The sequence below is a fragment of the Ziziphus jujuba genome, chromosome 11 (genome assembly GCF_031755915.1).
Source record: "Ziziphus jujuba cultivar Dongzao chromosome 11, ASM3175591v1".
NCBI classification, from domain to species: domain Eukaryota; kingdom Viridiplantae; phylum Streptophyta; class Magnoliopsida; order Rosales; family Rhamnaceae; genus Ziziphus; species Ziziphus jujuba.
In genome coordinates, this window is record NC_083389.1 from 10,620,270 (window position 1) to 10,643,885 (window position 23,616).

The window sequence follows — 23,616 nt, forward strand, 5'->3', positions numbered from 1 at the left end:
TTACAATTTTTCTATAATAGTCTATATTTGAGTTCCACCCAAAAAAAAAAATTAGACATTATGTGTGCACATATTATCTAAAATTGAACCTTTTGAAACAATATCTCACAATTTATAATGAAAAATATACTAATATGAATTTAATTAGTCATATTTTTTAATTAACTTTATAACAAAATTTTAGACTTTAAAATAAATTTAAATATATTTATAAAGATATTTGGTGTATATTTGTACAAGCTAATACATGGGTAGAAAAACCATGGCGCATGTATCTCACTTATTTTCTTTACTTTTTTTAATTTTTAAAACAATTAACACTTCTTCTTTTTTCTTGAAATTTAAAACAATTAATATATATATATATATATATCAGCGATTTTGTATGACTCTTTTTCCTGCGTGGACTTTCTAGTACAGTAGGGGTTCAAAATTCAAACCAAAAAACGTCCTTTTAACGATGGTGTCCTCGTTGGCTCCATTTATGAGTTCAAACCTACCTATCTACCTACGATCATAATCTTTGACTCTTTTGGAAAATGAGAAGATCAATATAAATAAATGACTTCAAACCACATATGATATAACAATATATTTAAAATAAAAACCAGGTATATAGTCATATATAAATATATATATATATATATACATGGAATGGAAGGCCTCCTGCCACTAATTTCGAACATTTTTCAAGCACAAATTAATATCCTCGGCTTGAATAGTAATAAAACTATATAATTTAAAACCTCAATTGGTATACAAAAGAGAACTCCAGATGAAGAAATTTTATTTTAGACCAAAAAGCCAAAAAATAAAACAGAGATCATTATGGGCATAGAAGAATATAAATAATGATATATTAAAGCACCTACTATAAACAAAATTAAATACTATAACAATCATTCACAATCATTATTAAATTTGCATTAGCCAACACAATTTATTTAATAGCTATGTAATATCTTCCAGGTGGGCGGCTTCCTGTGCTAACATTTTCGTGTGTATATATATATGTATATATATATTACACAGAGAAAGTAGTGATTGATGTGGGTAGAGGTAGAGGTAGTCACGTGAGAAGCGCGTGAGAGAAGTAATGATGAGGGGGATTGGGTCAGAGTCAGAGGAATGACGTGAGATGAGAGGGTAGGGTTATGGGCGCGAGGAAGGTGGCAGATGAAGAAGAAGAAGAAGGAGGCCCAATGATCAATAATGATGGCGGTGGGGAGGAGGTGATGTTAAGGTGGGCCCTCTGATTGGGACACACTGCAGCATCCATAGGAGACAATGTATACACCAGCAATCATTTGTACGCCCGATCTCATTACCACCTACTCTATTCTCTCTCTCTCTCTCTCTCTCTCTCTCTCTCTCTCTCTACACCTCTGATTATTACTATTATTATCAATTTGATTACTATTTTTATGACCATCTCCCCCCAATTCTTATCCATCGGACTCAACTGGGTCCCCCAAGCTGGAATTTAAAACAACCCCCCCCCCCCCCCCAAAAAAAAAACCCAAATTATTTTTAATTATTAATTCTTTGATTGGTGCTGCCTTCTGCTCTCTGCTCTATATTGTATTTACATATAGTTGAGATTTGGTGCTTGTAATTAGTTAATTTTGATAGATAATAGATGTTAATTATTTATTTATTTTTGTTCTTCTCTTTTGATTTTTAACTTGGTTTAAGGAAAATGGACTTGATTAAAATCTCTATCTGGGTGTGCTGAGGATATATAAATTTATCACGTGATGGATATATATTTTTATTAATTGACAAATTAAACAAAAGAATGGTTGCTTAATTTCTTGTGGATGAAATTTCAAAGATTTAAAATATAACGACAGCAACCCCTTTTGGAACACATTTAACTACTAATAATTTAATTTTAATTTCAAACGTGACATAAAAAGCCAAAAAAAAAAAAGTATTAGATACGTATGAAACATAATTCATTATTCAATCATCCTACAATCACCAATCACCAAGGCAGATAAAGTTTTGTCCACTGGTCAGATGAAAAATTCAATTAGGAATAAGATAAAACTCCTTGTTTCGATATTAATAATTCAATATATATATGCAAACAATTATACTCACGATGGATAACATTACATGTCGAATCTTAGTACATATAATCCGAGGGACGATGTCCATAAATTTTGACAACTTGGTTGGTGATAGAAAAATTATAAATGCATGTGCTGAGAGGTTGATACCATCAAATTTGGAAAGGCCCATCTTTAATTATGTTGAAGTTGAATAGCAGATGAAAAGCGTTGAGTCCTTTTTTCTGTTTTTGGAATTTCCCAGTTAATGGAAAAACAGGATTTGAGTACAAATTGTATTCACTAATTATTGAATTTTTTTTTTTTTTTTTTGGGGTAAGTGTCACTGATTAATGATTTGTTTTGATCTAAAGTAGGTGGAGGATTTACTATTTCTGATGTCAAGCAACATATGGAAGCGAAAACCGTACTCAAGGATATATATATATATATATATATATGTATATCTTCTGGTAACTGGAACCTTAGGATACTGTTTAAACAAAGCGAATGCGGTACATATAGAGAGAGTAATAGCAGTAATATTAATTTAAAGGTAAGTAAAGCAAGATCAGCTAGGCAGACACAAAATCTATTTACCAAAAAAGAAAAAAATAGGCAGACACAAAATCTGATTGATAAGAGGACTAGTAAAAGCGGAAAAAATCTTTCAAGGAGGTCATGCAAAGATTTTGAGACAGTGAGAGGCTACCAGTACTACCATTGCCTCGGCTGCTGTAGAGCAACTATATACACCATATAGCCTGGTTTAGCAGTGCCCAACAAGTGAAGAAAATTTCCTTCTTTTAATAATTCATTAAAATTTTATTTATTTATTTATTTTTGGTTCTGTAATGATGACTTTCTCTGCGGCTTTTGTCAGCTCCAGTGAAGGCGTAGTGTGGTGGAGTCCTAAATTTCATCCCTTTTGATGCAAGTCATGAGACTCTTTCTCTAATATATATATATATATATATAGATAAATAAATAATATGATAAACAATCTATATAATCGGCATAATTTTTACGATTTAATGGTTATGAAAAATAATATTTTTTTATAAATTTCTTAATATATATATTGAGCAGATAATTAAAGGAAAAAACTTTTAATGAACCAAATTTTATCAATAATAACATGATAAATTTTATTTAATTTTTTTTTTCAGTTTTTTAGAAATATATCTAAACTTTGCGTCTGTGGAAAATTGTTAATTTTTTTTTATTTTTCTATATTTATTAAAATAAATTTATTTATTAATTTTTTCTAATTAATTTTTATCCTTACAAGTTAAAAAGAAGTCAAAAATTAATAATTTTATGATATGACCAATAATTGTCAAAATTTGACAAATACAATTTAAATGGTAATTTAAAATCTAATTCTAATCAGGATAAAATTGAAAATGATCTAAATGAAAATTTTCCATGATAAACAATTGGTTTGGGTGGTTATTAATGCAATGATGGCGTGATGTGGAGGAAATTAATGATAAACTCGTGATGGTAATGACTAATATTGAAAGGTATCGTTGTTGTCGTTGTTGTAGTCAAAGATCACCGCATGCAATTAATGACAGAGTTTACTATAATTATTATCATATAAATTATTACCACTACTACATTTTTACATATATTATTTAGCATAAGCTAGCTAGAATTTTTTTTTTTTTTTTGGGGTAAATCATAGGCTAGCTAGATTTGATTAGTTAATATATTGTTATATTATATATATAATCCAAGGAGTTGGAATTGGGTAGACCCTAAACATATAGGCTGAAAAGCACTTTTATGAAACAGGTAATTGTTAATTTATGATGAATGAATGAGCAAATACATATAATTAAGTTCTTAAGACACAAAGGCATGGAAGACTGGAAATGGAAGTATCTTTGTTCCCCATGAGACACAATTATTGAAAATTGGTCATGCTTTTGTTTTCCTTTCATCATCATAATTATAATCATCAACGTTTATCATCATCATCATGCATCCTATGTCCCTTTTCTCAACCTGGGATGCTGTGTGATGTAGGCAAAATATGAGACACAACCCCCTAAAATTTGCATTTTTTAACTCTAGAATCATAATAATCATCATCATCGTCATCACACACACACACACACACTACAATTCACCCACAAAAAATATATAGTATGTACCACTATCTCAATTATGTTTGTCTAAGTATGAGTGAAAGCAACATCATACATATCTATTATTACTAATGAATGCATATGCATGATTTTTCTTGGCCCTTTTATTTTGACTCGAACGGCTTCAGCGGGTGGAGATATTCACAATAAATAAAATTCTCCTTTACGTGATTTACGTGATTTGAAAAGGTTAGGGGAAGCGGAAGGATATGAAAATTTTTTGACCGTTTTTTATATTTTATTCTTTTCCACATCAATCATATTCATTGACATTTATTTAAATTTAGAAAATAAGTCTCAGATTCTAAATCTACATACGCGTTTAAATTAAATTTAGAAAAAAATATTATTTCAAACAATTTCGATGTTAAAACGTATCTAAGATCCAATCTAGTACATCATAATATGCTAATTATATGTATATTGGCTGGTTCTATTTCTACATAAATTAATTTTGGGTCAAGTTTCTTTACTAATTAAAGACATATATTGAAGTAAATTACCTTATATTGGGAAGAAGGATTGAGATGATACCCTCTTTCTTTTTTTATGAGTTAATGATATTAGTGATAATAATGAGGAGTTTTATTATTATAAGGAGATGATCAGAAAGATTTAGGGAAAGAGATAAAGAAAAGAGAGAGTGAAAAGGTTGTTGTGTTGGCAATGATGAGGATAATTGACCAGAAAGGACAGAGAGATATTGGCTTGAGACATACACTCCCGTGTGCTCAATCATGGCCTCGGCCTCTTCAAATCATTTCCTTTCCCTTCAAATTCTATCCTCTTTTATCACACGCTTTCCAGCCTTCATGTTTATCATCATCATTTCTCTAAACCACCAGAAAAATTCAACCATTATTCACCTATTTCTCAATGGGTCCCCCATCTTCCTTTCCATACTTTAACTTCTTGCGTGTTTCACTTTCCTTTGCTACTACAGAATTAGCATTTATGCCCCCTTAATTATTCAACTTTTACATTTTGATCCCTACTTTTTTTTTTTTTTCCCCTAGCATTTTGGTCCTTAAAATAAATTTGGTTTAATTTTTTGCATTTGATGTGTAGTGTGTCTAACACAATATGCAAGGATTTTATGATTCTATTATTTTATTATTGCAATAAATGCATTGCATGTCTCAAAACTACTAAAAATAATAATAATAATAATCTAAGAAGTAAATGGTATCAGAAATTCAATTTTAAAGACCAAATGCTTAAAAATAAATAAATAAACTAAAGACAAATGCGAAAACCTGGTAAAATTATGGGGACATAAGTGCTAAAACCCATAGAAATTTGAAAGTGGGTTAATTTGCTTCTTTAATAAACATCAAGAAGTTGTTGTGAGGATAGCCAAATCATAATAAGCTATTGTTTCCTTAAACAATGATCCAAGTTTTAATCCCCTATGACCAATATCAGAAAAAAAAAGAAAGGAAAGAATAAAAAATCAACAAAAACCGCTATTATTTGAGTTTTGAAATTATTAGTAAGGATAAAGAACAATTAAAAATGGTATGAAAATGGTCCTTGTTAATTAGGTTTAGGTTTCAGACACTACGTCCAATAAAAAATATTGAGGGTAGCTACACCAGATTGAGCCTAAACTATCAAATAAGCCGTACTTGCCAACCGACCCAACGGCAACCAATACCCAGTTTGGGCTTTATTTGGGTAAAACACATTTGGGCTATGAAAGAGTTTATTGGGCTTCTGCAGTGTATAAAGCCTGCTTCAGTGGTGGACATGACCAACATCCTTCAAAATCCCACCGGTCTACATAAACACAGAGATTTTAATGTTAGAGCCGAAGCCATAAAGAACGTGAGGAACTCGTGCTTTTAGAGACACAAATAGTATTTTTAAAGGCACGAGGAGGGATGCTTAACCCGTTTTAAAGGCACAAGAAGGGATGTTCAATCCAAACTTTGTGGGTGTAAAGACACAATCGTGTTTTTAAAGAAACAAATAGAAATGCTCAACTACGAAGCTAACCCACTTCATCAGATGCAACTATTCTTTATAGTGAAAAAATGAATCAGGTTCATATAAAAATGAAGATTATCGAATGATTTCTTACCCCTAAATTTTATGGAAAAAATTAATTCATGTAATATCATAGGCAGTCATAACCTATATGAGAGATTGCGAAAGAAATTTGTACCCATAAATGAAGAAGATTATTAAAAGAGATATTCAAATATGAAGAGGCAGCGGAGCACATGCAGTCTGGATGGGAGGAAGAAGAAAAGAAAAAGTGAAGTTTTTGGGAGATTATGTACAGCAGAAACCGATGAAGCGGCCAACTTCTTTGACAAATTTTATTTGCCGTACAAATTGGAAGCATATGCCCCTTAAAGGAGGACGATTATACTTGAAACCAAATTACAAGAAGCAGAAGAAAACTGTTAAAAGAGTATTCCCTACTACCCTCATAAGAGTCTATGGTTGCGGCGCAAGGTGAGAGTCCTTCATTCTACTGTGAGACCATCTAAAGGCATTTAACACAGCTTTATGACATAAAATGTATATCCCGGTAACTACACAATACCGTTGGATTGGATAAATTGAAGAAGGGCTTTCAGTTCAATCGTCTCCTTCTTGGTGCCCGGGAGTCTCCACTGTCCACGTCTGAAATCCTTGACGCATCGTTTCTTCTTCTGGAAGATGAAGTAGAAAGGGACACAGAATCGATTTCAACAGCAGTGTCCATTTGACTCTCTGAATTAATAACAGCAGCAATACTGGAGTAAGAATCTCTATCATCAACTTGTGGAGCCTGTTCTTGATTCCTACCATTATTCCGTAAATACGACTCAACCATCCGTTCAGCTGAACTCAATGCAGATGTCAGTGAATGAATTGCCTGTCTGTGTGTTCTTCGAAATAACATGGAGTGCCTTCGGTTCTCTCCTGTCTCAGCAGCAGTCACACTGCTTTGCATCAAGTCTACAGCATCATCTGTTGGTGCTATTGAATTTTGCTCTCTTCGTCCACGGGACGTTAAAATTCTATTTAACAGAAAATTAGGGTCGCGAGCACTCTCTGACTCCTGTGGGTGATTCAAATCCCTGGACAAATCAAATCTACTTCCAAGGCGTCGAATCATCTCTTCCACTGGAAAAGTAAGAGGATTCCTTGGAATGGTTTGTCTCACACTCTCCACCCGCCTTGCTTGGGGCCTAACCGGAATCTTAAGACTTGAGTCCTCATCTGGCTCACTCATATGTTTTCCACGACCATAAATTGGGGTCACATTCTTAAGAGTAACCTCTCCCTTGCACACTGGACATTCCTTTGCATCAGAATGCACATGTATCCACCGATAGAGGCATGGCCAACAAAACAAGTGACCACAGCAAGTCACAACAGGCTCCCTAGCCAAGTCCAAACAGATATTACAATCAAAAAAGCTACCATCACTTCCAGTACCCTTTTCAATATCATCTTTGTTCTCCGATGTCTCTTCTTCAAGGATTCCATTGCTATTTTCGCATGTTTTTGGCAACTCATTACTTCTTTCTCCTGTAGCAACACTACCTTCACCTGCCTGCAATGTATTTGCATTGCCAGAATTGACCATCACTTGATTCAACTCCATTGAGATGTTTTGAGGGTCGGGTGATATCTGAACTTGCCGCCACCTCCAACGTTGTCGGGCTCGAGCACTCCTTACAGCTTCCCTAATCCTACTAATAGGTCCTTCCTCCATCCACTCATCCAAACTCACGGGTCCATGTCGAATCAAGCCAGTGACTACAGGCTCGGGAACGGGACTATGAATAGGCTCTTCCATCCACTCATCCAAATTCACAGGTTCGTTTGAGCCTGATGCTGGCTCTGGCTCGGGAATAGGACCCAGGTTCAAGTCAAGGTTCATTGTCTCAGATATCTCCTCGCCCATCACAAAATTGAAAGAACCCAGTCAAACAAAACCCAACTTCATAACAAATTCAACAAACCCAGATGAAAAGCCCCAACTTTACCACAAAATTGAATATACCCATATCAGGAAAACCCTAATTATTCCAAAAATTGAACACAGATCAAATCACGAAACAACTAATTTGGCCCCAAACCCTAATTAACAAAAACCCTACCCCTCGTATCACAAAAATGAACAAATCCGAAATACAAAACCCGGAAAACTACAAATTGAAGCAACACCCAGATAAGAAAATCCTAAAGCGAACACAAATTCAGCAAACAGAAGCAAGAATGGCTATCCGTAGCTCAGAAATTGGAAGTCAAGCTAGGCTTCGATGACCAAGATATTGCAAGAGAAAAAAAAAATTCTTGGCTTCCATGTCAACAGTATTTCGTAGATGAGAATCTATAGGTTTTAGCAACTGGGTAGAAAATCACAATTGAAGTTTTGGGGGAGAAGTTAATTGTAACACCTGTACCGTGATTCGTGACGATGGCTCTCGAAGCTGAGCTGGGACTTATTCTGAGTTTGTGAACTCGTTGAGTGAGAACCCTCCCGAGCTGAACTCGGCCTGTGTTTCACTCGGGAACCAAAAGCTCTCTCTTTGCCTTCGAATAAGACTCAGCGATCTGCTCCACCGAAAACAGAGACAGAGAGCGAGAGCGAGAGAGAGAATCGATTAGACGAGTGTATGAAATTAGTTCATAGTCACAGCCAGGGCCACGAGAGAGAGACACACGGAAAGAGAGAGATAATCCCGTGCGTTGACATTAAGATATAACACACTGTTTGTTGAATGATGATTCTGATTGACGGTTCTGATGATAGTATCTGCCACACTGTTTGACCGAGCACCGATAATCAAGCGGCTCAAATTGACCTGTAGTGGGCAAGTGGGCCTCGCTTTAGTTGCATCATGGACGGTTGCGACAGTGCAATAGAAGAAATTTCAGTGTGCCTTGGTTTGATTTTTCTTTTTGATCAGAATCTATTAATTGAAGCCCCTTTCAAAAAAAAAAAAATAAAGGATCTCTATGAGTTCTTTTCATGTATACATTATGCATATTTTTAATAAATATTGTTATTAAGTGACACTCAGAATTATAGATGTTCTATTGTTGGTTCATAGAATTTGAAAATAAAATTAACATTAATTACTCAACATTGGTCAATACCAAAAAAAATTGGTATAATTTTCTTTTTGCTACATGGCCAAATACTCTAATTTTGCTTAACATGCATGTTCACATTCATAGATATTTTCATTGTAGTGCAACAGTTTCATGGCCTGTTTTGTTTATCTTTCAAAACTTGCAAATTGAGCCCAAGTTGCGAACTTGGTTCGCTTTTTTGTTAGTCTGGGCTGCAAAACAAGTTTACCAAAAAAAAAAAAAATAAATAAATAAAGAAGAAGAAAGATCATCTTTGTGTTACAAAAGGAAGCCAAAGTTCAAGTTCAATAATCTTTTAATTATTTACTATATATTGTATCTGTAACTTTTGTATTTTCAACTTCCATTGACTTTCTTACAATCCAATCTGATTTCCCCGTTGCTTCCTGTTAAAGGGCTAATATTCCCCATGTTAATCATGGACTGAACGAAGCTCTCAAAGAAAGCGGTTTGGTTGCTGATAAAGGTATTGACAATGGAAACTGTGGCAGAACCAGCTGTGGAAAACAACTCTTGGTCTGATTGAAGAAGACCTTGCTGGTTTTGGAGGTTCCTAAAGTAGTTGTTGTCGAATGTATCTGGACTAGTAACATCCAGGTTGCTCAGACTGAATCCACTACCATTCTGTGGACATGTTTGTCGAAGACTAACCAAGTAGGTTGTGTTTAGAGTTGGATCAGGATTTCCAGTTCCATTGAAATTGTACAGCCGGTTGCTAAATGTTCGACATTGGGCTCGACCAAAAGTATGTGCACCTATTCAAAATTAGTTTTAAAAAAAAAACATTATTTCCAAAAATCATAAAAGTTACCAAACAGAGCACTAACTCGACCACTCTGTAACTCTATGGTAAGAGTAATGGTTAAATTACCAGATAACGCTACCAGATCATTGGTGTTTAAGCCAACAGCATTGAATTTAGAAGTAATGTTGGCCAAGCCTTCAAAAGGAGAAGGGATAGAGGTATTAGCTCCAGCTTGATTGGCTGTCAAACTGTCTCTTCTCCCTAATGCTACATTCCAAGAAAGATTTGAAGTTCCTGACTGCAAAAAGCAGATCAGACATAGTTATGAAAAGAACAAAGTACATAATGAGAATTGATATCATAGAAATATTCATGGTGTTTAAATTTAATTACTTGCAGAGAAACAGAAGCTTCAGCAGCAAGGGCAAGAATGTCAGCACAGGAAACAATTCCAGGGCAAGAATTCTCCAAACTGGTCTTGATGTTATCAACAACAACAAATCCCCTGGTGGAGTTGATATTTGGGGCAGCATTTTTCTCACTCCGTATGCTTGCGCTGCCGTCTAACAAAATGGAAGCGTCACATCCCTGCCATGCCATATCAGTTACCAAAACAAAGTTCAAGTTCAAGATTATCTGCAAAACTCATTCTGAAAATGGAGCTAAAAAAGAAAAACTTGGTGCAATTAAGTTTTGTGTACATTGACAAAGCAATCATGGAAATGGAGACGGATGAGGCTGGCACCGATCCTTGGATCGGATTGCAGAGCCTGTTGAACCGCATTTCGAACTATGGAAGACACATTTGGGCATGTGGAAGCGTAAAACGTTGTGTTCAATTGAGCATTTGATAGAAATGGTGTTATTGCTGCCAAGTTGATGATGATGAAGAGTAGGAAGGGTTTTGAGGGAGAAGAAAACATGGTTTGATATTCTGCTTAATATCAGTGGAAACAATGTGTATTTAGTGCTTTAGATATATATAAATGGTTAAAACACCTTGCACATACTTATGGAGAGAGAATATGGCATAGAATTCCAGCTACTCGATTTGTAGACAATTAAAGGATCTTATTTTTAAGATTGTTGTGTCAATATATATACATATATATATATATATATATTTTTTTTTTTTTTTCTTTTTAAAACAGTCATAGCTATTTTTTTTAATTAAACTTGTGATTAGCTAGGAAAATTCTAACTAAGATTTAAAGCATAATCCAATTTTGATTCAATTAAAGTAAAACTTTAATTTAAACTTCAGAAAACACCGCCATTTAATATGCATAATAAAACAAAAATGAAACTTGACTTTATGTCTTTCTCTCTCTAAAAGTTTATAGCTTTCATAATTAGAGATTAGGTGAGATTGTTTAGGAAAAAGTCAATTTATTCACACCCATGAAATTATTAGCTAAAACATATCACTATCATTATAAGACATTTTTTACAAACAATGCAATCCACGTACTAAATAAAGCCGTGTTATAACGTGGAATAATATTTCGTGGTCTGAAAAAGGAAAAAATTACAATATTTTCTACGAGTACTTCATCTCTGTCTAGCTAGATTTCCTGTATTGTATCTTGCAACTTTCTTTTGTAGGAAGAAACCCATCTAATATTTAGCAAACACAATGTGTATATAAAAGGTTGAAATAAAATTAATCATACATAAAAAGGTATTTATTATATCTTGTATTCAAAGCTTCAAACGAAACACATGATTGCCTCCTGATAGAATATGCCAAAACCCCACCAAAACATTAAACACGCAGTAAATCTGATTCTTCTCAATTGGCCCCCGATGACATTATTGTGTTGTCCAGCTACCAAATCATTTTTAAGGCCAGAGGCATTTCGTTTCTTTTATTATTATTTTTAAAAAAAAAAATTTCATCCTTAGACAGTGCAAAGTCTAATAGACGATTTTTTTTTTTTTTGGTGTAGCTAATAGACGAGTTGATAAGATGATTAGTTTCCGTATTTGTTGGTTGGAGACATAATTGATCACACTACATATAAAAGCACCAAAAAAGAGAGAAAAGTCATAGATTGAGCAAGAGACAGCTTTTAAGCAACAAGGCTAAAAAGAAAGTTTGAGAAAAGAAAGAAAGAAAAAGCTTAAATATGGTCCAATCCAGTTAATCATCTACTCAATTTCCTACGCTTAATTCGCTTTAATTGCTAAGTTACGGAGGTAAACCATTTCTTCTACGCTTCTCATTTTGTAAACCATAGTATAAATTATAGAAACTTACTTTTTAAAAAAAAAAAAAAAAAGCTACATGTTTGCATGTCATTTTTTATTTATTTATTTTTCTAATATAAGGGATGGAAGGTTTTGTTACTATAGTCGGTGGAAAATTTTTTACTTTTTTGGCAAATATTCAAAAATTGAATTCCTCAAACTAAGGACAAAAGGATTCTAATTCTGGTATTTTGCTAGATAAAATGAGGTTTAACTTCTTGGAACTCTTAGTATTTAAGTTTGCAACTTTATTTGAAAAAATAATAAATTTTAAAAAAAAAAAAAAAGAAAAAAGAAGAAGAAGAAAGAAGAAGCAACTAAATGGAATTTGATAAATGAGAAATTATAAAAAGTAGGGTTGGTGAGAGCAGTTCCTACCTCCTTTTTTTTTTTTTTGGGGTAAAAGAGAGCAGTTCCTACTTTACAACAAACGTTGAACACTAAAGCATAATTGGCCAATCATGATTATAAATTGAATTCTATATATCCAATCACACATAAATCTCGCATTGAGAATTTGCAGCATGGGGAATGCATTGACACATCAGCTGAGTACGTAGTTGGTATTATATCTTTTAGTTTCTACAAAATCTCAAAATTCTGGAGACAGCTAACTCGGTCTTAGTTATGAATAATATTCCATTTTGGTTGGTTTTATTAGCAGCCATGACTGGAATATTCTTCATTCTAATACTTGGCCTGCCACAATTACCGCAGTAGAAAACTAGAAGTCCTGGCTTGTCTTTGGTTTTCAAATTCTCAATCATTTTGTTTTGGGTTAAATACATTTTAATATTCTGAACTATCATATGTTTCCTACTTTGCTCTTAAATTGGAACAACTATCAAACTGGCCCTTGTACCAAAGCAATAGTAAAATGGCATCCTAATAGATTTACTCGAGTTTTGTACAGTGTTTTTTTTTTTTTCCCCCGCTCTAATTTCACATTAAAATCACAAATTTATAAGCAAAGGGAATTTTAACCCGTCGACATATATAAATTTTGCAAAATGATTTGAAATACCCCTAGCACGTGCTCCCTATGTGCTGTTTTTAACAACTTAATGATAGAAATATGAACGGGCTTAACAGTGCCAAAGAAATTGTGATTTTGGGACAAAACTATCAAAAAAAAAAAAAAGATATGGGAACATTAGTGTAAATAACTTCTTTTTTTTTTTTAAGTGTGTTATTTATAGTTAATTTCATCAAATTTATTTGCAAGAAATGTATAGTTAGACTAATTAAATCAACAAAAATCAATAGTTGAAAGAATAATGTGAGACCTCTTGTAGTTTGAGGGATTATGTACAAAATGTATAATAATTCAGAAAGTCTTAAGTGCATAAAATAGATGCATGCACTTTGCCAGAAGATATTGTTTCAATTGCTTTTTCAGATTGTTCAGTACTTGTGGGCTCTTGGAAGTTTTTCTTCTCCAGCAACTTGCAGGTACATATGTTTCTCTGCATGCCTTCAATGTTTTGGTAAAGTTTCCACTTGCAATTTTCAACCTTGGGCTGGAAATGTGCAAGAGGCTTTGAGATTAAATGAATATATATTTCAAACTATGTTTATTAACTGAAATATCAAGTTGTTATTATGATATATATGGGGAAACAAAGGTGCATTGAGGAGCTGAATATTACTTTTCTTTCTTTCTTTTTTGGTTAGGAAGTTAATCATTATTATTAATTTTTTGTTGTTATTTTTGCTTTGGACATTTTGATTCACGCACAATAAAATTGTGATGTTGAACTTAGCTAGTTTTGATTGGGGTCAAAAGTTATTTATATAGGCATGTGCCATGAATAATATATGCATATCGGCTTCTATATTGTGATTGGAACTCCACTTTTACAGGTGGGGTCTTAACCATCACATGATGATCTTTTCACACTTTAATTTAGACCCATCTCTTTAATTAGACAGTTTCCTTCTTTAGGTGTTAATTTTTATTTTTATTTTTTGAATAAAATTTTATTGTTTGAAGTGCTTTTGATTTTTCATGATAATCAGAGAATTTTTTCACTTCTAAATCGTAACCCAAAAAAGAAAATAAAAGAGAATATATATATATATATATATATATTCATAAGGTTAAAATGCTTTTTAGCAAACCATTTAGCTTCAAAAAGAAATGTATAAATCTAATCACATATTTTGAGATTCTATTTTATTTTTGCTTTTAGCGATTTTTAAATTATTAATATAATTATTTTTTTGCTAGATCTAAATACAAGTTTAATAAGTTTGTAGAAGGGGAAAAAAAAAAATTCTAGACCCACCAAATTAAAATTTCTTAAATATAAAAATATTTATCAAAATGAAATGTTGAATGGTACAACAATATTAAATGAATTTAATCATTTTAATTGACTTATTTATCAAAAGATAAATATATTCATATTTAATTTGTATAAACATGTGGATTGATAATATGTTAACACAGATCATTTGATTTTGTCTGCTGAATAACATGTAACCCAAAAAATAAAATAAAATAAAAAAGGAAAAAAAAAAAAGCTTTCGATATTTGTTCACAATGGAGAACACAGTCAAACAATTCAATATTTGTGGGCCTATTGTAACTTTCTTGGCTACTTGTATTTGGGCCTAGTGTGATCTCCTTTTTTTTTTGTTCTTTTGTTTTTTGTTTGTTTTGTTATTATTATTTTTTTTTTGGGGTAAAAGGTGTTGGCCTGTTCCGTTTGGTGTTTACATACCAGTTTTACAACTATAATAAGATGGACTATTCTTTTTTTTTTTTTTTTAAATTTTTGCTTATTCAAATTTAATTTACCAATGTTTCACTTCATTTTTTAAGGATTGATTAATCTAAACTTATTTATTTGTTTTAACAATTAACTACATAAAGAGAAAGGAGAAGAAGTTTAATTAGATAAGGAAAGTAAAAATATATATATATTTATTAATAATTATTATTTGAATGATTGATAAATATAATTGAAATAAAAGGATATGAAAATAACAAATATTTTCATACAATAATAATAACGATAAGTTTGAAATATTAAAATAAATTTTTTTTCTTTATATTCGTTTCCTGTTGATTTTGGACGGAAATCAAAATACATCAAAATGCAAGGATCAATTTCTTCTTTTTCTTTCATTTTCTTTTCTTTTCCTTTCTATTTTAACCATCCAAATAAGAAATTTGAATTTTTATTTTCTATTCCCTCAACATAGTTCTAATTATATGCAATTTTTTAATAGCATTGAAGCAACCGCATCCTAATTAACAGGATTACTATAGGCTCTAGCATCTAGTTTGTATCTTTTTACATATTTTAAGAAAGAAAAAAAAAAACCAATCTTTTTTGGAGTTCAGCACATGAACCTAAAATTTTGTCTTATATTTTAGAAATTGCACATCTTTAACTATTTCTTTATATGAAAATTTTTATCATATTATATATATATGTGCGTTTATACATATATGTAATATATTGTTGTCATGACTATTGTCAAAACTTATTATAAATGTAAAGTTTTTTTAAACTCCAAATCCGATAGTAAAAGTAATATATAATTTTGCTTAAAGTTTGAAATAAAGATAAATGGAACTTACAAAATAAAGTAATAAAATGTCATTTTTCCAAATTATTTGATAAATAAATTAGTAAACAATTTAGTATCCATAACATTATTATTTTTGGAAATATGTTACTACGTTTTAGTTTGTTTTGCATATATATTTTTTTCCTTTTCTTTCTCTTGTAAAAACCTGTACACATAATTTCTATAAAATATTTTGATTTTAGAAATTTTAGTATTTCATTTTGTTTGAATTTATTTTTTGGGATTGTCAGTGAATTAGGCAGTCTTATGCAACTCAACTCATAAATATAGATTTAAATTCTATAACTCTTTTATATTATATAGTGAGTCAATGAATTAATAACATGGAACAACTATGCAATTCAACAAAAATTAATTGGGGTTGGCTATTTTTTTTTTAATAATTTATCTAATTTACAAGTTGTTCAAAAATTTTTTTTTTTTTAGTGATTTGAATTAATATTTTCATAGACATAACTAAAAATACTTGACTACAAAGACTATCCACTGCGTTCATATCGTCTATTTTTTTAATAATATCATTTAGTAACCAGTATATATATATATATATATATATAAATCAATACGTTTGGGGCGCGTGGAGTTAAAAATCGGATCACCCAACAATAGAGAGTGATATACGGGTTAGTAGTGCTTAAAAGAGTTTTGGATTTAAATTAAAAAGGAAAAGAGTTTTTGGTACCAACGTGGTGCAGGCAGGGATTTTTACACTAAATCCCTTATACTATCTAATTAGCATTAATACTTTTTATAAGTTCATAAATGATATGCAGTATTAGTCCAAAATTTTAATTCCCTGACTTTTTAATTGTAAAAATATAGATAGAGATTCTCTTTTCTTTAATAAAAAAAATATAATCAGAATGAAATATTAATTTAGACTTTTAGTTAATATAATTTAGGAGTTCAAAGGTTAAGGTGAAAAGATTTTGAAGTAATGCTATTACATTTTACAAATTTTAAAAGGCAAGGGTGTTAATCAGGAAAAAAATTACAATATTCCAAGAGTATATATATATATATATATATATGCTGGCTCTCTAATACAATAGTGGATTTTATATATGTATGTAGGTTTTGTTTCTATATTAGAAGAGAAAGCATGTAGTTGAAAAATATTATTGGGAATATTATCGTTAATTAGAGACTGAAATCTACAACAGATTGATCTCAAAATTCCAAAAATAAAATAAAATATATATATATATAATAATAATAATAGAAAAAGAAAGCAAAGAGGGGGTGGAGGGAGGAGAGGAGGAGCATCTGGGTCGTCGTTAGGGGGAGGGACCCACAGATGAGGTTCTCAAAAGTATAAACGATAAAACTACCCACTCCCATCATTTTGTATTCTCTATCCGAAATTCCACCCTGGCATCATCGTCCGTACCCTGTCCTTTCTCCTCCTACATCAAGCCCACCTTCCCTCCCTCCCAGTCCCTCTTTTGATTCCGATTTACCGGCTACCTACTCAACCCGTGCCTACACGTGTGCCACCCTCTGTACTCTCTATTTTTACTGTTCTTTCTTCCCCTGACCCCCACCTCTCCACCCCCGCACGTGCCTTCTCTCCATGCTATTCCCCTTTCTTTCTGTGGTGCAACAATTAAAAGTTAGAGAGAGAGAGAGAGAGAGAGAGAGAATGAGAGTGAGTGATGAAGACGAACCGAAATAAATAGACAAAGAAATTACCCCAAAAAAAAAAAAAAGGAAAAGAAAAATATCGACTTATTAAAGCAAAGCGAAACAAAATTTCTTGGTCTTTGGGGGAGGGGTGTTTGTATTGTAGTTTATGATATGGGTTTTGCACTCTCTCTCTCTCTCTCTCCCTCTCTATCTTTCTCTCTCTTCCCTTCCCCTTTCTCCTTTCTCTCTTCCTTTTCGTTTTTCAGTGTGAGCTAGAAGAGGTAGAGAGAGAAAATCTCTGACCCCTGAAAGGATTACTTGTTCCGGGTCTGTGTGAGTGAGTTTGTGTGTGTGTGAGATTTGATTTTTTTTTTTTTTCCTTTGTTTTGACAACCCAAATCTTATCTTTAACCGATGAGGATCCGGAAAAGACAGGTTCCTTTTCCTCTCTCATCTCTCTCTCCGGTGCCTCTTTCAGATCCCCTCCTCAACCTCAACCTCAACCACCCATCATCTCCGGTGGCGGTGGTGCAACTCCACCACTGCGATTCCTCTCCTACTAAACCCCAGAATCCACTCCGACTTCCCCATGTGCATCCTCAGCCTTCTGATCCTCCGAATCAACATCTAACCCCGACTGGAAGTGCAATCAACGACTCCGATATCACCGATGCCGGCGGGCCAAACAAAGAGGAGGAAGAGGAGGAGAAGAATAAGCAAGATCGCTCGGTTAGTTGAAGAATTACAAAGACCCTTTTCAACATTTTGTGTGTGTGTGTGTGTGTGTTTTTTTTTTCTTTTTTTCCTTCTAATATTGTTTGTTGTGTGTGTATTTCTTATTTTCATATGCCAGTGCACTTGTGTTGAATGGGTAACAAATAACAAGTTTATCAATTATTTATCTTTTTTTTCTTTTGTTTAGCTTGTGGGTTAATTTGCACCCGAAACAAAGTGATTAAAGTTGTGGATCATATATTTTGGTTGTTGTGGTTTGGATATTTGGCAGGAGTTGTTGCAAGAGGAAGATGTTGATGATGATGATGATGATGATGATGATGATGAAAGGGGGAGAGTAGAGGAAGAGAAGAGTAATGATATCAGGTAAGAAAAGAAAAGGAGAAAAATAAAATTAATATTATATATATATATATATTTTTTTTTAAAAAAAAAAGAGAAAGAAAAGTATAAATCCATGTTCTTCCCATCTTTCATGAAAATCTTGTTGTAGTAAAAAAGGTTAAAAAGAGGGAGAGACCCATAACTCAAGATTTTATATTTTTTTACCTACACTAAGGAAAAAAAGAAAAAAAGAAAAAAAAAAAAAAATATATATATATATATATAAAAGAAAAGAAAAAGAAATAGAAAAAAAGAAAAAGAAATAAAAACTACTGGAAGTGGAAATACTGTTTTAGGTGTTTTTATATCAGCTTTGGCTAGCCACCACCATACCTTCCCCTCTAATCTAATCTAATCTATTTTCTCTCTCTCTTTATTCCTCTCTCTCTTTCTCTTTCTCTCTCTATATTGGTTAACTAATAAATCCATGCGGTGCACGTTAGCATGGGATGCTGGTCCCCATCTGCAATATTACACTACTTTGTTTCTCTACATTGCATTATATTTATTTATTTGGTTATTATTGTTTTCCTTTAGGCTGTAAAATTTCTTTACATATATATATATATATATATGTGTATGTATGTGGTTGTCGATCTTTCTGGGTATATTTGTTGTTGTTTTTTTTAGGAAGGGAAGTATCTTGGGTGCAGAACCAGTTACTGGGTTTCTTCATGAATCAAGTTCTTCCCCTCGAGGTCAGAAAAAAAATTCATCGCAATTTAACTGCTCAAAACATTTTTTGTTTTATTTTGTTTTGTTGTTGTTGTTTTTTATTTTTTTTTTATTATTATTTTTTTGAAAAGAGCTAAAACAATTTATTTGTGTTGTTGTGTTTGTTTCAAAAATGTTGTAGTAGTTGGGAGATGGTGTGAAGGAGACAAAGCGTTTCCACTGAAGAAGAGAAGAGGAAGTTTTACATCAAGTGGAGAAACGACGTCGTCTTCGACGTCGATAACTACGGCAGCTGATCATAATCAGAAAGATAAGAAGATGAAAGCCAAGATGAAAACGAAGATGAACAAGAAATGTGCAAGGAAAAACGACGAGGTAGAAGAACAAGAAGATCAAAAAGAAAGCAACAAAGAAGGTCTCGACCAAAACAACAACAATAATAATGCTGTGAATGCAAAGAAGAGAGGAAGAGGAGGTGCTCTAATGGAAGGTTCTCGGTGCAGTCGTGTGAATGGAAGAGGATGGAGATGCTGTCAGCAAACCCTCGTGGGTTACTCACTCTGCGAGCACCACTTGGGGAAAGGAAGGCTCAGAAGCATGACCAGCGTTCGAAGCCGTTCCTTGGCTGGTACTGCACCGTCTGAGTACCCAAAGCCGCCGCCATTATCGAGCACCTCGAGCTCCTCGTCGTTGTTGCAGGAGAAAGATACGATTGCGAAGCCTGTTATGGTGGGTGACGAGGGTACAGCTGAAGATGAAGAAGAAGAAGACGAGAAGAAGCCGTTGATGATGACGAAGAAAAGAATGAAGCTTGGGATGGTTAAAGCGCGTTCCATTAGCAGCTTGCTTGGACAAAGTGCAAGTACTAGTGCAATTTCAGTGGTTGATAATAACGGCAAGTCGTTGACCAACTTTACCCAAAAATAGCAAGAATTAAGCAGTAAGTATTCCATTATCGTAGAGGTGTGTGAGATAAATAGATAGAAGAAAAAAAAAAAAAAAAAAAAAGTGAGAGAGAAAAGAAAGGGTGTGGTGCAACTTCTTCTTTCAAAAACTTTGCAGTTTGTTTGCATTATCAGAATTAAAATAGATGCTTCTTCTTTATAATCTCTCTCTCTCTCTCTCTCTCTCTATATATATATATATATATAGCCCTTAATCATCTTTCTTTATAGTCTCTCTTTCTCTCTCTCTATATATATAGCCCTTAAGGGTATTGCTCACCTTTTAATTCCCTTTATTTATTTATTTTTATTATTTTCTATTATAAAGTACGGAACTTCTGTAGGACAGCCTAACCAAGATGTACTACTAATAGTACTCCTGTATGCCTTTTGACCTGTGTTATTTTTCCAAATTCATAACATTGAAATGCCTTTTGGAGCTGAAAAATCAATGTTTTTTATTTTTTTTATTATTTTTGGGCCGTAAAATGTAGAGAAATGAATGGTTGGTTAGTTTTAGAATGCTTCTCAATTTATTTATTTTTTAATTTATTTTTAGGTTTGCATTTGAAACATTGGACTATTATAATTTAGAGAGAGCTAATTTATTTTCTGTCATATAATAAGTATGTAAATTATTTAAAAAAATGTGGCGTACTTTAATTAATTATTATTTATTTCTTTATCAATATATCAATTTTCTACATATGGAAACTAAAAAAATAATATTTTGGTTCCTTTATTTATTTATTTATTTTTAATGTCAAGACACGGATAGACACTATCAGTACAAAATTTAATTACTAGTTTTTTGGAATATTATAGGAAGATGACGGCTATTCTCATGAACCATCTCCAATAGTCTAGAATTATTGTTAGATGGAGGGACAGAATTATAAATAATTTAGGCCAACATGCCAATGTAGCCCCAAAAAAAAAAAAATGATTATCCTGTCAAAAAAATTAATTATTAAAAAAAAAAATTGTTTTCGATCTTTCTATACACATCTATTGGCAATTTCTACACTTCTCCATATGTGAGATGGTGGTTTTAGTAACTTTAATAATAACATTTTTTAACGAAAATAACATTAAAAAAACAAATAATAATGTTTTATTAATTTCAAAATAAAAAAATTTATTTTCATATTTATTCCAAACAAACATGAATTTATTTTTTTAGAAAAAACGTAAATTTAATTTACAAATTATCAAAATAATATTATTTTTGAATATATATATATATATATATACACATAAACCATATTTATTTACTTTTTTTTTTTTTTAAATAGACCACATGTCAAATTGACGTACAAAATTTCATTTTAATTTAATTAAGTCTATTTTAGACCACCTTACATCTTTGACTTTTTTTTCCTTTTTTTTTTGGTTAACAAGAAAAGTAAAATAGTATCTTCAAAGGGCCGTTTTCAAAATTTGAAAATCTCGAAATTTGAAAAGTTTATATCAATACTGGTGATCATTGTTGGAAGGATATGTAACTTTGCTAATGTTCTGTCTTCCCAAAATCAATCTTATAACAATTAAATGTTTTTTAAGTGATAAATAGATAAAGATAATTGTGTGCATGACCTAATTATATATATATATATATATATGTTTTTTAAAATGATCTGATTAGATTTAAAACATGATATGTTTTTGGTTTTATTTAATACGATTTGATAAGGTGACTAAGACATATTATAAGTATAGTATATACGCACTTATGTATTTATATTGAGGACATTAACAAATGGGTACGGGCAGTTTGTCTTCTTGGTCCCGGTTTCGTTCCATCCTAAAGCAAAAGACGACTGCGGAATATGGTTTACGAGCTTATACAATGAAAATACTATGAAAATATTGGATAAGTTGGGCACAAAATTTTATACTAATAATTCGTACAGCCCATTCTATTTCAAGATAGTATACATCTATATCGTAATAATAATTTAAAAATATATATTTTAGTATTTTCTATTTGGAATCAATTTCAATTAAGACTCAATAAAAGGGAAAAAAATATTGAGACTCGTAATTATATATATATATATATATATTTTCATAAAATAGGATATTTTGATTTGGATCATTATTCAATAAAACAATTATAGATTGATTATTCTTGTATAAACAATCCATCTTACTGGAAACTAAGCACATCAAAGTACTCCATTAAAATGCGAGTGAGGTTAATTTGATTGATATCTTATTTATATTCATAATAGATAAATTATAAATTTTAAATACGAGGAATTGTTGTAATTGATAAAAAAAAACTCCTAAAAAAAATAAATTAAAATCTTCATATTTTTTTTAGTTACACTGTAAGGATGCAGGACTTTTACCCCAAATTAAAAATGCATTAAATTTTAGATATATATTTTTATTGATTACACCATTAGATTAAGCCTATTCTTATTGGTTACACCATTCAATCAAGTCTATGAGTAGTTAAAATCCTCAACTTATTAAGTCGGACCAAACTAATGAGCACTAAAATACATTAACTTCAGTAATTAACATTTTTGGGTTTTGTTAATGTAGACTTTAGTAATTAGCACTAAAATACACAAAAAAGCTCTCCCATCTCCACCATAGCCTAGCGTAGTTAGCAGTAAGAGCATCCCTAATGAACTTTTTAAATGTAGTATTTTTATTTTTATTTTAAAGAGACAATGTTTAAAAAAGAATTCCAATGAATTTTTTATTTTGACTTTTTAATATAAAAAGTTGGTTTGGCTCTCCAAATGTAGAGAGCCAAAATCACTTTTTATTTTAATATTATATTTATTTAATTGAATGTAACATATTTTCCTATGCTACTATTACAATATTTAAAAGGTATGTAACTCATATAAAAAATAAAAAAGACTATAAGTAAAATAATAAATGTTATAGAAACACTTAAATAGAAAATTTATTAGATAACATTTTCAAATTTTACTAGTTATTTTAAAAAATATTTTTTATTATAAAAAATATACTCCTTTATTTTAAAAAGTTCTTTAGAAATCTAAATAGATTTAACCAATTCATTTCTTGTTTCCTTCTCTAAGCATATCTTGCGAAATACAGTGATCAACATCCCCACCCGAAAAGAAAAAAAGAGACTGCGAAAGACAGTGCCGTATTTTTTATTTTTTATTTTCTGTTGTACCCAAAAGTACATATATACTAAAAAGGTTGGTATATTTGTTTTTAATTTTTTTATTTTATTTTATAGAAATAGTAGCGTTACAACTTACAAGAACTTTAGATAGTTACTTATTCTAAGTAAATTAAATGCATATAAAGTTTCTTCCAAAAAAAAAAAAAGAAAAAAAAAAGAAAAA

General features: G+C 31.6%; 3 protein-coding genes across 6 annotated transcripts; 1 reads left to right on the top strand and 2 right to left on the bottom strand.

Annotated features, from left to right (window-relative positions):
- Positions 1-6,384: 6,384 nt before the first annotated feature.
- Positions 6,385-8,870, bottom strand: LOC107432316 (uncharacterized). Of its 3 annotated transcripts, none has more exons than XM_048465368.2 (2): positions 8,620-8,870; positions 6,385-8,105 (listed from the first exon to the last, which is right to left on the bottom strand). In XM_048465368.2, the coding sequence occupies exon 2, from the start codon at positions 8,091-8,093 to the stop codon at positions 6,795-6,797; it is 1,299 nt and encodes a 432-aa protein (XP_048321325.1). In that variant the 5' UTR covers positions 8,094-8,105; positions 8,620-8,870; the 3' UTR covers positions 6,385-6,794. The 3 variants fall into 3 exon arrangements, with proteins under 3 accessions (XP_048321325.1, XP_024922172.1, XP_015898913.1); XM_025066404.3 differs by having other exon boundaries at positions 8,614-8,870; XM_016043427.4 differs by having other exon boundaries at positions 6,385-8,869.
- A 720-nt stretch (positions 8,871-9,590) lies between these two features.
- Positions 9,591-11,129, bottom strand: LOC107432314 (peroxidase A2). The gene is made up of 4 exons (XM_016043425.4): positions 10,760-11,129; positions 10,452-10,646; positions 10,185-10,356; positions 9,591-10,068 (listed from the first exon to the last, which is right to left on the bottom strand). Exons 1-4 carry the CDS (start codon positions 10,979-10,981, stop codon positions 9,650-9,652), a joined length of 1,008 nt encoding a protein of 335 aa, XP_015898911.1. The 5' UTR covers positions 10,982-11,129; the 3' UTR covers positions 9,591-9,649.
- Positions 11,130-17,370: 6,241 nt separating this feature from the next.
- LOC107432310 (uncharacterized) lies at positions 17,371-20,503 on the top strand. Of its 2 annotated transcripts, none has more exons than XM_048466161.2 (4): positions 17,371-18,266; positions 18,544-18,638; positions 19,287-19,354; positions 19,516-20,503. In XM_048466161.2, exons 1-4 carry the CDS (start codon positions 17,952-17,954, stop codon positions 20,256-20,258), a joined length of 1,221 nt encoding a protein of 406 aa, XP_048322118.2. In that variant the 5' UTR covers positions 17,371-17,951; the 3' UTR covers positions 20,259-20,503. The 2 variants fall into 2 exon arrangements, with proteins under 2 accessions (XP_048322118.2, XP_048322117.2); XM_048466160.2 differs by having other exon boundaries at positions 17,376-18,266; positions 19,513-20,503.
- The last annotated feature ends 3,113 nt before the right edge of the window (positions 20,504-23,616 follow it).

Coding starts and splice junctions, on each gene's coding strand:
- LOC107432316 (XM_016043427.4), bottom strand. CDS start 8,117: ATGGGCGAGGAGATATCTGAGACAATGAACCTTGACTTGAACCTGGGT.
- LOC107432314 (XM_016043425.4), bottom strand. CDS start 10,981: ATGTTTTCTTCTCCCTCAAAACCCTTCCTACTCTTCATCATCATCAAC. Junction 10,647..10,759: donor TCCATGATTGCTTTGTCAAT/GTACACAAAACT, acceptor ATGGCATGGCAG/GGATGTGACGCTTCCATTTT. Junction 10,357..10,451: donor AAGCTTCTGTTTCTCTGCAA/GTAATTAAATTT, acceptor TGCTTTTTGCAG/TCAGGAACTTCAAATCTTTC.
- LOC107432310 (XM_048466160.2), top strand. CDS start 17,952: ATGAGGATCCGGAAAAGACAGGTTCCTTTTCCTCTCTCATCTCTCTCT. Junction 18,267..18,543: donor AGAATAAGCAAGATCGCTCG/GTTAGTTGAAGA, acceptor GATATTTGGCAG/GAGTTGTTGCAAGAGGAAGA. Junction 18,639..19,286: donor GAGAAGAGTAATGATATCAG/GTAAGAAAAGAA, acceptor TGTTTTTTTTAG/GAAGGGAAGTATCTTGGGTG.